The 13,974-nt window shown below is 42.0% G+C and overlaps 1 protein-coding gene across 33 annotated transcripts in view; it reads right to left on the bottom strand.

Annotated features, from left to right (window-relative positions):
- Positions 1–13,974, bottom strand: part of KIAA1217 (KIAA1217 ortholog) — an 817,826-nt gene that overhangs the window by 11,585 nt on the left and 792,267 nt on the right. For 29 of the 33 annotated variants that reach the window (XM_069547449.1, XM_069547447.1, XM_069547448.1 and 26 more), the window contains 3 exons: positions 12,405–12,588; positions 8,703–8,866; positions 7,863–8,024 (listed from right to left, as the gene is read on the bottom strand). In XM_069547449.1, coding sequence (XP_069403550.1) covers positions 7,863–8,024; positions 8,703–8,866; positions 12,405–12,588 — 510 coding nt within the window. The remainder of the gene's footprint in view (positions 1–7,862; positions 8,025–8,702; positions 8,867–12,404; positions 12,589–13,974) is intronic. The other 4 variants (XM_069547435.1, XM_069547462.1, XM_069547439.1 and 1 more) reach the window with 1 other exon arrangement.

Raw genomic sequence — 13,974 nt, 5'->3', positions numbered from 1 at the left:
TGGGTCAAAAAAGATCTTGCTGTGATTTATGTCAAAGAGTGTTCTGCCTGTGTTTTCCTCTGAAAGCGTTTTACAGTATCCAGGCTGGCATGTCGGTCTTTAACCCGTTAGAGCTTTGCCCAGTGTATGCCCAGGAGCGGAACTGCTGACTTCCACTCAGCAATTCTGTTTAGTGTTTGAGGAACCACCATACTCTCTTCCAAGTGGCTGTACCAACATATATTCCCACCAGTAGTGTAGGAGAGTTCCCTTTTTTCTTCACCCTCTCCAGCATTTGTTATTTGCAGACTTTTAAATAATGGCCATTCTGAATATTATGAGATGGTATCATTTCTCTAATGATTAGTGATTATGATCATCTTTTCATGTGCCTCTTGGCCATCTGTATGTCCTCTTTGAAGAAATGTCTGTAAAGTCTTCTGCCCAATTTTTGATTGTTTTTTTGTTGTTGAGCTGTAAGAACTGTTGTATATTTTGGAGGTTAAACCCTTGTTTGTCACATTATTTGTAAATATTTTCTGCCATCCCATAGGTTATCTTTTCATTAAAAAAAAATGGTTTCCTTTGCTTTGCAAAAGCTTGTAAGTTTGATTAGGTCCCATTTTGCTTGCTTTTTGTTTTTACTTCTATTCCCTTAGGAGACTGACCTAAGAAAACATTGATTTATTTATGATTTATGTCTGAGAATGTTTTGCCTATGCTCTCTTCTAGGAGTTTCATGGTGTCATAGGATTTTAACTCCTCAAATTATTATAATGTGCAGGCAGAATTAAAGACGAGTTATTTAAATGAATAATGTCAAATAATCATCTCATGTTTTCTTAATACTAAGTACTGTCATTTGGAAATAATTGTAGACACAAAGAATAACCTGTGCCCTCCCCACATGAACATTCCAGCACAGGTTTTAAAATACACATAGAGGTGATGCCTGGCACCTCCCCCGCTATTCTGGCTCCTGGGCCCCTCCTTAGACACCCTGTCCTCTCTGATCCCGGAGAGGCCCCGGGCCTCTGCTTACTAAGGCCATTCGCTATCTCCATTGGGCTGTTAGACCCTGGACTTCAGAGCCAGTGGTTTTTTCCTTCTGATGCCCAGTGACATGCTGTAGGAAAGTTGTCCCACAGTTACACTTGGGGCTGCAGCCGCTCCTTGCTTGTCCTGCCTCAGTGGGGCTGGGGGCTGCCTAACTCTCTAGAGCCTGTGGAGGCAAAGGCTCCAGCAGGGCCACTGGCCGACTTTCTAATGCAGCAGGCTAACCGATGAAGTTGGTTACCTTAGGCTTAGAGCACTTTACTCACCACTGCTACCTGACCACCAATAAGCCAACAGGAAGCTAGATACTCTGCCTCTGTATAGCTTTCAGTCAAAGAAAGCATCCAAGCCATTTAGATATCAATGGAGGGAAATATCTTCAAGTGTTGGAACACAGAAATTACTTCTCTTTGGGGCAGTGCAGGACTATTCACAAGCCTAAAAGCCTATAGTTCTTTGATTATTAGTGCTTGTTCACCTTTCACAAATTAGAAATTATCTAGTGCTTTGTCTTCATTTGAAACAAACTGGGTCAAGATTTACTTATATCATGATTGATTATTTATACTGTATTTGTTATTTAATATTGGCATATAATTGATTTACAATGTTCTGTTAGTTTCAGGTGTACAGCAAAGTGATTCAGTTATACATATACACATATCTGTTTTTTTAAAAAGTCTTTTCCCATTTATGTTATTGTATATTGGGTAGAATTTCCTGTGCTATACAGTAGGTCCTTGCTTATTATCTATTTTATATTATAGTAATGTGTACATACTAATTCCAAACTCCTAATTAATAACCCTACAACCTTTCCCCTTTGGTAACCTAAGTTTGTTTGTTTAGTCTGTGAGTCTGTTTCTGTTGTATAAACCAGTCCATTCTGAAGGATATCAACCCTGGGATTTCTCTGGAAGGAATGATGCTAAAGCTGAAGCTCCAGTACTTTGGACACCTCAAGCGAAGAGTTGACTCATTGGAAAAGACTCTGATGCTGGGAGGGATTGGGGGCAGGAGGAGAAGGGGACGACTGAGGATGAGATGGCTGGATGGCATCACTGACTTGATGGATGTGAGTCTGAGTGAACTCCGGGAGACGGTGATGGACAGGGAGGCCTGGCGTGCTGCGATTCATGGGGTCGCAAAGAGTCGGACACGACTGAGCGACTGAACTGAACTGAACTGAACTGAACTGAAATAGGCCATTTTTTAGATTCAATGCATTTCAAAATCCTGAAAGACGATGCTGTGAAAGTGCTGCACTCAATATGTCAGCAAACTTGGAAAACTCAGTAGTGGCCACAGGACTGGAAAAGGTCAATTTTCATTCTAATCCCAAAGAAAGGCAATGCCAAAGAATGTTCAAACTACCGCACAACTGTACTCATCTCACACGCTAGTAAAGTAATGTTAAAAATTCTCCAAGCCAGGCTTCAACAGTACATGAACTGAGAACTTCAGATGTTCAAGATGGATTTAGAAAAGGGAGAGAAACCAGAGATCAAATTGCTAACATCTACTGTATCATCAAAAAAGCAAGAGTTCCAGAAAAACATCTATTTCTGCATTATTGACTATGCCAAAGTCTTTGTGTGGATCACAACAAACTGGAAAATTGTTAAAGAGTTGGGAATACCAGACCACCTGACCTGCCTCCTGAGAAATCTGTACGCAGGTCAGGAAGCAACAGTTAGAACTGGACATGGAACAACAGACTGGTTCCAGATTGGGGAAGAAGTATGTCAAGGCTGTATGTTGTCACCCTGTTGGTTTATCTTATATGCAGAGTACATCATGAGAAATGCTGGGCTGGATGAAGCACAAGCTGGAATCAAGATTGCTGGGAGAAATATCAATAACCTCAGATATGCAGATGACACCACCCTTATGGCAGAAAGTGAAGAGGAACTAAAGAGCCTCTTGATGAAAGAGGAGAGTGAAAAAGTTGGCTTCAAACTCAACATTCAGAAAACTAAGATCATGGCATCCGTTCTCATCACTTCACAGCAAATAGATGGGGAACCAATGGAAACAGTGACAGACTGTTTTTTGGGGCTCCAAAATCACTGCAGATGGTGATTGCAGCCATGAAATTAAAAGATGCTTGCCCCTTGGAAGAAAAACTATGACCAACCTTTTAGACAGCATACTAAAAAGCAAAGACATTACTTTGCCAACAAAGGTCCATCTAGTCAAAGCTATGGTTTTCCCAGTAGTCATGAACGGATGTGAGAGTTGGACTATAAAGAAAGCTGAGTGCCGAAGAATTGATGCTTTTGAACTGCGGTGTTCGAGAGGACTCTTGAGAGTCCCTTGGACTGCAGGAGATCCAACCAGTCCATCCTAAAGGAGATCAGTCCTAAGACCCTGATGCTGGGAAAGACTGAAGGCCAGAGGAGAAGGGGATGACAGAGGGTGGTGAGATAGTTGGATGGTATCACCAACTCAATGGAATGAGTTTAAGTAAGCTCCAGGAGTTGGTGATGGATAGGGAAGCCTGGCGTGCTGCAGTCTACGGGGTCACAAAGAGTCGGACAAAACTGAGCAACTGAACTGAACTGCTATTTGTGATATCATATATTTGTCTTTTTCTGACTTATTATGATGATCTCCAGGCCCATCTGTGTGGCTGCAAATGGCATTTTTAATTCTTTTTGATGACTGAGTAGTATTCTGTTGTGTATATATATACACCACCTATTCTTAATTTATTCCTCTGATGAACATTTAGGTTACTGCCATGTCCTGACTATTGTAAATAGTGCTGCAGTTAACACTGAGGTGCATGTGTCTTTTTGAGTTACGGTTTTCTCTGAATATGCCCAGAAGTGGGATTGTTGAATCATATGTGGTACTATTTTTAGTTTAAGGAACTTTCATACTGTTCTTCATAGTTGCCTATACCAGTTTACATTCCCACCACAGTATAAGAGGGTTCCCTTTTCTTCACACCCTCTCCAGCATTTATTGGTTTATAGATTTTTGATGATGGTCTCTTTGACTAGTGTGAGGCAATACTTCATTGTAGTTTTGGTCTGCATTTCTCGGATAATTAGTGATGTTGAACATCTTTTCATGTGTTTTAGGGGCATCTGTATGTCTTTGGAGAAATGTCTATTTAGGTCTTCTGCCCGTTTATTTTTTTTATTTTTATTTTTTGATGAGCTATTTGTAAATTTTGGAGATCAATCCCTTGTCAGTTGCAAATACTTTATCCCATTCTGAGGGATGTCTTTTCATCTTTGTTTATGGTTTTCTTTGCTGTGCAAAAGCTTTTAAGTTTAATTAGGTCCTAATTTAGGTTTAATTAGGCTTAATTTATTTTTGTTTTCATTACTCTAGGTGGTGGGTCAGAAAACTTCTTGTTGTGATTTATGTCAAAGAATGTTCTTCCTATGTTTTCCTCTAGGAGTTTTAATAGTGTCTGGCTTACATTTAGGTCTTTAATCCACTTAAGAGTTTATTTTTGTGTATGGTGTTAGGGAGTATTCTAATTTCATTCTTTTATATGCAGCTGTCCAGTTTCCCAGCACAAATTATTGAAAAGGCTGTCTCTTCTCCATTGTATATTCTTGCTTCCTTTGTTATAGGCTAGGTGACCATAGATGCATGGGTTTACCTTGGGGCTTTCTAGCCTGCCAGTACCATAGGTTTTGATCACTGTAGCTTGCAGTAGAGCCTGAAGTCCGGGAGCCTGAGTCCTCCAGCTCCATTTTTCTTTCTCAAGATTGCTTTGACTTTCTGGGGTCTTTTGTGTTTCTACAGAGATTGTAAAAAGTTTTTGTTCTCATTCTATGAAAAATGCCACTGTTAATTTGATAGGGATTGCCTTCAATTGTAGATTGCTTTGGATAGTATATTCATTTTCACAATATTGATTCTTCCCATCCAAGAACATGGTATATATCTCTTCATCTGTTTGTGTCATCTTTGATTTCTTTCATCAGTGTCTTAGGTGGTTTTGTGAATACAGGTCTTTTACCTCCTTGGAGACTGGTTTATTCCTAGGTATTTAATTATTTTTGTTGCTATGGTAAATGGGATTGCTTCCTTAATTTCTGATTTTTTTGCTCTTAATGCACAGAAATCCCTTGCATTTGTATACACTAATTTTGTAATCTGCAACTTTACCAAATTCACTGATTAGCTCTAGTAGTTTTCTGGTGGCATCCTTAGGAGTTTCAATGTATAGTATCATGTTATCTGCAAATACTGACAGTTTTACTTCTTTTCCAATTTGGATTCTTTTTATTTCTTTTTCTTCTGTGGTTGCCATGGCTAAGACTTCCAAAACTATGGTGAATAATCATGGCAAGAGTGGACATCTTTACCTTGTTTCTGATCTTAGAGAAAATGCTTTCAGTTTTTCACCACTGAGAATGATTTTGGCTGTGGGTTTGTCATATATGGCCTTTATTGCGTTGAGGTAGGTTCCCTCTGTGCCCACTTTCTGGAGAGTTTTTGTCATGTATGGGTGTTGAATTTTGTCAAAAGCTTTTTCTACATCTCTTGAGATGATCATATGGTTTTTATTCTTTAATTTGTTAATATGGGTGTATCACACTGATTGATTCCCTTTCTTGATTGTGGTTTCCTTTCCACAGGCTCCAGGGCTGTCCTTCATCTTGCTTCTGATGTTTGCCTCTTGGGGGAGGTGGTGGATCTAAGGGGCTTGTGCAGGCTTCCTGGTGAGAGCGGCTGCTTCCTGCCCATTGGTGGGTGGAGCTGTGTCAAGGGGTGGCTGTTCAGAGGTGGCTATGGGCTCAGATGGGGCTGTGTTCCTATCGATTGTTTGGCCTGAGCACTGGACCTACAGGCTGTTGGGTGGGGCTGGGTCAACATGGTGACTGCTTGGGGAGCTCACACCTATGAGTACTTTCTAGTATGTCTGCCTCCAGTATCTCTGACCCCATAGTGACCTCATACCTCCCCAGAGACCCTCTGAGACCAGCAGGGAAGTCTGGCCCAGGCTCCTAGGAAGTCACTGCTTTTTCCCTGGGTTGAGAGTGCACAAGACCTTGAGTGCATCTCCAGGAGTGGAGTTTGCTTCCCTCCTTTTGGTGGAGTGCTCTGACCCCAACCCTGCTGGCCTTCAAAGCCACATGCTGTGAGGACTCCTCCTGAGGCCAGGCCCCCAGGCTGGAGAGCTGGACGTGGGGCTCCACACTCTCACTCCTGTGGGAGAACCTCTGTGATACAATCATCTTCCGGCTGGTGGGTCTCTCACCTGGTAGGTACTGGATTTGATGTTACGGCAGCAGCTGTGTCCCTCCTCCCGTCTTATCTTGGCTTCTTGTCTTTGGATGTAGAGTATCTCTTATTGGTAGGTTCTAGTCCTCTCTGTTGATGGCTGTTCAGCAGTTAGTGTGGTTGTGGTGTTTTTGTGAGAGGAGATGAGCTGACATCCTTCTTCTCCACTATCTTGTCCTCTTCCCCTTCATATTTGTTATTTACACCATAATTTGGGAGCAAATGCCATAATGAATGGCCTCAGCATCTGCCTGTGCATCTTAGGACAGGCACCAATGCCCAGCAGCAAGTAGCCTTGACCTACCAGTGTCTTGGTCAGAAGGCCCTCAGTGGATAAGGCCTCCATGCACTCAACTGTTTCATGAGTCACTAACTATAACCCATGGTTCCTATGAATGAAATTCTTTGACTGGTCTAAAAAACCTGTAAGCAGCACAGGTTTAAACTGTTTAATGGAGGGGATGTCTCAGGCCAGTACGAGTTTTAATGAGGTGAAACCAGGCTTTCCTTGGAAAACCCAAGCAGCTTAACGTTGGCAGTTGTTCCCATGGAGAGCAGGATGGACACATAGCATGGTCTCAAAGTTCTCCTGCTCCAAATGAGGAAGGCAGATCCTTAGGCTGCACAAAACCATTGGTACCTTGGCAAACATGTTCTGGAGCCCTAAACAAGTTTGATCTGGCCATCGAATGGGCAAAAAAGTCCTACATTAATTCATGAATCAAAATGAAATATTCTACAAATAGACTTTGGTCTAGGAATTGTGCTTTATGACTGATTAGACAAGTTCTTAGAGTGTACACCTGGGTCAGATTTACACTGAATGTGGGATCAACTTTGGGTATAGCTCTATATCCCATCATTATTACTACAAATAGACTGGGTCTGTTAACAAATAAAAATCTAAAAATAAAGTAACATTTCTCAAATAGACCAAAGAAAACAGGAATCAAGATTATTCTGCTTTTTGGAATACCTGAAAAGATGACATTGACACTGACTAGGAATTTGGCGTGGAGGACAGAAGGCCACATGATTCCAGGCCTGTCATTCTAAGAATTAGAGCGAAAGAAGGGTACCCCACTTGAAGGGGGCTTGAATCAGTCCTTAGGAAGGACTGGTGTTTCTAATCCCCATCTTAACTCATTACTAACCACAGATGTAGTCATATGTCTTTTGTTACCAAATGACCTGAGATGTTTCAGTATTCACTTAACCAACTACTGGCCATGGGCCTTAGTTTCTGCAAAAATCCCTCAGTCAATAATGTGTTAAGTGTTAAATAATGTGTGAAGCAGGGATTATTCGCACTGAAAGGAAAGTAAATCCTACCAGCCAGAGCTAGGAAAGCTTGGAATTAGTTTTTGGGCATACACTTCCTGAGCTGTAATGCAGTGGTCATGCCTTACACATATTCAGTGCCACCTCAGGCCCAGCCCAGAGATGCAGGTGACATGGCCCAGGTCCCACAGGGCTCTCCCCATGCCCACTATGCCTCATAAATCTGTGAGAGACACAGCCAGAGTCCCAGATGGGAGCGGCCGGGAGCCACGGCCAGTCACCTCTCCACATACCTGAAGTTCTGCCATGATTTTGTCTCCCTCCTCCTCCTCCTCCTCCTCCTTTGCAGAAGCAGTGATGGGGGCTGGCGATGGGGCCCAGGCTGATGCTGGCTCTTCGGCCAGACACTTTGCGGCTCTAGCCTGTGGGCTTGGTCCAGCATCTTCACTGGTTGCCTGTGGAAGATTTGAACCACAGTTATTGGTTTTTCACCCCCAGGTGCTGGCAAAAGGGGGGACAGATCACAGAAGAGCGTGCATTCCCTCACTGCCAGGTGCCTCAGCTTCCTCGTTCTTCAAATCAAGCTAAAAGGCTGTTTTGTCCACTCCCATGTAGTTTGGGTTTTTCCCTGCCCAAGGTGTCATTTTGGCAAAGAAACTGAAGACTTAAAACTCCTTAATTTTAATGCCTTTTAGAAAGGTCCTCCTTGGAACCTGTATTTTCATTTAACATAAAAGACCAAGTTTGCCAGGTTAAGTGGAAGTGAAAGCTCTCTGAACCTCTTTCTGTTGATGCCCACAGCAGGGTCAGCTAATCACAGTTACCTCTGTAAGATGATCTTTCTTGTGCTTGCCCCACAGGCCCCCATTTCCAGTCTTAGCTGGGCAAGTAGCTGGTGATGTGAATTTCACATAGCTGCAGCTAAGTCAAGTAAGGACAGAACTCCTGGGGCTGAGTCTATTCCAACAGTATACTGACTGACACTTTCCCACCTGTGGCGCTTCCTTGGAGATCTAGTTCATTCTCTGCTTCTGTCTGCTACCTTTCATGTTCTAAAGGAGAGCAGAGAAGACCTTGTCTAGGGACATCATCTGTACCTAGAGACCAGTTTAGCAGGGCTTCACCCATCAGACCTTAGCAGTGGCACTCTCCTTCCTGCCGGTGTAGACCACGTCCCCCGACCTTGTGGTGGTGAGCCCAGATCCTGGCAGGTAGCTCCGCCGTGGAGGTGGTGGAGGAGGAGGTGGGGACCTACCCCCCAGCTTGTCCAAGTCCAGTTCTGAATTTGGAGAGTCTTCTGGAAAACAGTGTGTCATTGCAAAATCAGCTTTCAAGATAACATCCAGAAAGTCCACTGTATTTCTAGAATGTCAGTGCAACCTGATTCAAAACTTCTTTCTTCTCTCCATGGTGCAACAACTAAAAATATAGGCCCTGAAGCCTGACTGGTTTGAAGTCCTAGAAAGGCCCTGAACAATTTAATTAACCTCTGTCTGCCTCAGTTGTCTCATCTGCTTAATGGGTTAATAATATTGTTTCCACTGTGGCGTTGTGAAGATTAAATGGCTCGATGCACATAAAGCATTTAAAATAATGCCTGGCTTATAGCAACTGCTATGCAAGTATTACTTAGTGTGACTTCTAAACAAATTTCTTACCCCAAAAAACTTTTACCGGGAGAGATGAGAGGTCAGAACCCCTTGCAGGGCCTCCAGAGCTTTCATCCCTGAGTTTGAAAAGGAGGGTTCGGAGAAAGGCTTCAGGTGGAGGAGGTGAGAGCAGAATCTGGCCCAGGAAGGGCTGGAGGGAGAGTGGGAAGCAGATGGGGTCACAGAACAGAGTTGGGGAGAAAGTGGATTTTTTTGGTCATGGTTATGTGGTTAGAAACGGCCTCTCTGCTAATTAAAGGAAGAAGCACACGCAGAAATGAGCGAATCAAAAAGTAGTACTGACACCGAAGGTTAGGAGATGCAGCTGTCTGCTGAGCTTTCCTGCCAAAAATGCCCAGAAAGGGGCATTTCTTAGTCAAAACTCAAACAGCTTCAATCCTGTCCTGTATCAATATCCTTCCCTTCCACCTTTTACCAATACTGTATCCAAGAGCTCGCAAATGCAGTAAAACCAGAAATTTGGAATCAGAGCTTCCAGCTAGCCTTTGCCCCAACTCTGGGGACTCACAGTTCAGGCCTCCCAGGAGTGTTTGTCTTTTCTGAGCAAATGACATGGAGTTGTTTAGAGGAGGTGCTTGCGGATTTTCTACTGAAAGTTTTAATACAGGCTTGGGTAAGTCATCAGGGTGACAGGCCAGTGATTGCAGTGGATGGTTTCTGGCTTGTGCAGAGGGTGCTGGGTTATAGGGTCTCATCCTGAGGCCAACAGCTTGGCTCTGGTCTCCCTCCCATATGTAATGACAAAGGTTCTGTCTCTGACCAACTTGAGGTGCCCTGGGCTGCATGTAAAATAATGTCTTTGTCCATAATTTTAAGAGCAGAATAAGGCACGTGGTTTTTAACTGGTTGAAGATTTACCAGCTTGAGTTTAACAGCTATTTTATATTATTATGGAGACACTGATGCTTAATTTCCACGGTTTGGTTGGTTAAAATATACTATCTAATAATTTTGATTTAAAAAATAATGTGAATCCTCTCTGTGATCTAACATCCCTCTGGGAACTCATAAAATCTGGTGTTTTCTAAGGAGAGCTCAATTTAAACACAGGCCTCCTGTTCCCCCAGCTGCTGTGGCAAAGGGTCATAAATTCATAAGAAAGGCAGAAGCTACATTTTTCCTTAGTGGACACTGTTCTAGAATCCTAATGCAGAACACAGCTTCCCTGCTATGGTTACAGTTCTTCAACAGTAGTAGCCAATAAAAATTAAAATAGAAGCAAGGCTCTAGAGACATCTGAGGCTTTGTTTCCAATTAAATTTTTTTTCTTGTTAACATGGACTTCATCTTCCTCCCAGCTTTGAGATATAATTGAACAAAATTATACATATGTAAACTGTACAACCTGATGATTTGATAAGCATAAACACTGTGAAATGCTTAACAATCATTAACAAATCCATCACTTCATAGTTTTGTGTGTGTGTGTGTGGTAAGAATGTTTAAGATCTACTCTCTCAGCAAATTCCAAGTATATATTAAATATTATTGTCAACATGCTGTACCTGAGCTATCCAGAGTTTATTCATCTTGTAACTGAAAGCTTGTATCCACTGACCAGCACGTCCCCATTCTACTAGACTCCCTGTTTCTGTGAGTTCACTTTTTTTTTTTTTTAAGATTCCACCTATAAGTGAGGATACACAGTATTTATTTTTCTTTGGCTGGCTTCTTTCACTTAGTATAATATGCTCCAGGTTCATCCACGTTGGAGAAGGAAATGGCAACCCACTCCAGTATTCCTGCCTGGAAAATCCCATGGATGGAGAAGCCTGGCGGGCGACAGCTCACAGGGTCGCAAAGAGTTGGACACAACCGAGTGACTTCAGTTTTTGTCCATGTTGTCACAAAAGGCAGGATTATCTTATTTCTTATAGTTGAATAATGTTCATATATATATATTACACAATTATCCACATATATTATATATGTGTATACACTATACACATATACATAGAATATATGTATAAATATGCAATAAGTATATATTATGTACACATGTATAATTATATAGTAGGCATACACATCACATCTTCGTTACCCATTCCATTCAGCTATGAACTTTTCCGTATCCCTTCACAAATAATGCAGCCATGAGCATGAAGAGTGTTGATATCTCTTGAGATGACTGTGTTTCCTTGGAATATATACTTGGATGTGGGACTGCTGGTTATATGGTAGTTCTATATTTAATTTTTGGAGAAACCTTCCTACCATTTTCCATAGTGGCTGTACAAATTTACATTCCTATGAACAGTGGATGATGGTACTCTTTTCTCCACATCTTTGCTAACATGTGTTATCTTGGTTTTTTTGATAAAAGACATCCTAACAGATGTGAAGTAATATCTCATTGTGATTCTGATTTGAAATTTCCCTGGTTATGTTGAACAACTTTTCAAATAACTGTTGGCCATCTGTGTGTACTGGGTTTCTCAAAAAACTAAAAACAGAATTACCAGCAGTAGTATATAGTACTATTGGGTATACAGCCTCCCAAAACAAACACTAATCTGAAAAGATACGTGTACCCCAATACTTATAGCCACATTATTTACATTTGCCACAATATGGAAGCAAGCTAAGTGTCCATGCACAGAGGAATGGATGAAGAGGGTGTGCAGGGTATATGTACACGAGCATATTACTCAGTCATAAAGAGAGTCAAATTTTGCCATTTACAACATGGACTCTTGGAAGGTATTATGCTAAGTGCATAAGTCAGAAAAAGACAGATACTTTATGCTATCACTTATATGTGGAATCTAAAAAATAAAGTAGTACATAGATAACAAAATGAATCAGACTCACATATACAGAGAAGAAACTAGTGATTACCAGTGAGTATAGAGGGAAGGGAGGAGGGGCAAGATAAGGGTAAGGGACTGACAGTTATAAACTATGCTGTATAAAATAAATTAGCCACAAAGATATATTATATAAAACTGGGAATATAGCCACTATTTTATAACTATAAATGGAATATAACCCATAAAAATTGTGAATCACTATTGTGCACTTAAAACTTATAAATTAAAAAAAGTTTTTTACTGAGGCATAGTTGAGATATAATATTATATAAGATTTTTAGGAAGTGAGAGCTTGATCCCATTGGCCAGCCTGTGCCCATGTGGGTGGCACCACACAGCTCTGATAGCACCTTACCTGAAAGTTCTAACTTGTCCACTGGAGCATCACCCTTTGGCTGGGGGCCTGAGGCTGGTGGCATCTCCAGGTTTGGAATTGACTTCATAATATTGGCCTGGGCTTCTTCTAGGAGTTTCTCAAACTCCTTCCCGTTATAGTGGTCCAGATTTTGCCTTTTCTCTTCCCATTTCCTTTCTGCTTTCTGAAGGACATCAGCAATGAAGAAAGTTCAAAAGTCAGAAGGGAACGTGAATTGATAAGTTTTGAGATGTGATGCTGGGGTGGGGGAAAGTGTAACCCATTTAAACCACTGGTCAAATGATGCTCTGGCTTCTGTGTCCAGGGACACGTCTGCACATCAGACAAACCTGACTCTTATGCTGTCTGCTACATCTCCTTAAATAGGCTGCCACAGAAGCCCAAGTGAAGTTCATTCACAGAGCAGTAAGCTCAGAAACCCAACCACTCACTCACTCGGTTATCACTGAGCACTTAGCACATACTCTCCCAGCACTCATAAGAGGGATAGAGATACACAAAGGCGTGTAGCCCGTAACTTTCTTTTCATCTACACTGAGCTTTCATCATAGAGGAGATGTTCAAAGAAACAAACACCAGAACACTCACTAATCCTATGTTTTAGTTCTGCTGCTGTCTAAAGAATTGCCATATGACCTTCTGGGTCACATTTTCCTATTTACCAAATGCAGGGGGTATTGAGATAATCTCTAAGCTCCACTAAGTTCTACAGTTTCTACACAGAAATACATAAAATGCATTTTAAAATACCTGTACATTTTTTGAAAGAACATTTTCCTGTGATTTTGAGATGTTACATTATCATTTTAAGAGGAAAGAGTGGAAATGAGCACCAGGACCAGCAGAACCCCATACTGTCAGAATCAGAAAAGACCCAGGAGATCACAGAATCAGTGTATCTTACAGTGAGAGCACAGGGGCCCGGTGAGATGAAGGATTTGCCCAAGATTCACTCTCTAGGGGTGACAGCCAGCACTGTCACCATCCTGAGCCGCCTCTGTTTTTTCCTTCCTCGCATTTATCATCACCAGAGCCTGGTCCCTTCTGTTCACTGCTTACCCCAGAGCCTATGAAGGCTAGCACTCACTGGGGCTCAGTAACATCTTTTGAGTGAATCAAGCTCAAAGGCAGAGCCAGTAGGTAGACTCAGGCCTCCTTACTGGGGATCAGAGCATTTCAGAGGTGACCTGTGAATGTGCTGCTAAAACTTAAAATATACACATAACAATGGCAATTATGCCTCGTGGATTCTCAATAGACATTTTTAACTAAAAGAATCATCCTACTGACCTCTTTGCAATATACAGGTGTTTAATGTGGCAGATCCACTAACTCTCAGGAGGAAGATGTGCTTGCAGCCTCCTCCCCACCCTGACAGGCAGAATCATCATCAATCACATTTCACCCCGTCTTGTAATATGCATTTTATAAGCAGCTAACTTGGTTTAGGGGGCACAGCCTCCGAGTCTGGAGCAGAGGGGAGCTGCCTCGTGCTCAGAGGCCCAGTGGCCGTGACTCTGGCCTTCATGGTTTTAAGTTGTCACCTCTT

This window comes from Ovis canadensis, chromosome 13, assembly GCF_042477335.2.
Source record: "Ovis canadensis isolate MfBH-ARS-UI-01 breed Bighorn chromosome 13, ARS-UI_OviCan_v2, whole genome shotgun sequence".
In the NCBI taxonomy this organism is placed as follows: domain Eukaryota; kingdom Metazoa; phylum Chordata; class Mammalia; order Artiodactyla; family Bovidae; genus Ovis; species Ovis canadensis.
Note: the sequence above shows the minus strand (reverse complement) of the source record. Positions and strands in the feature narration are given on the sequence as shown.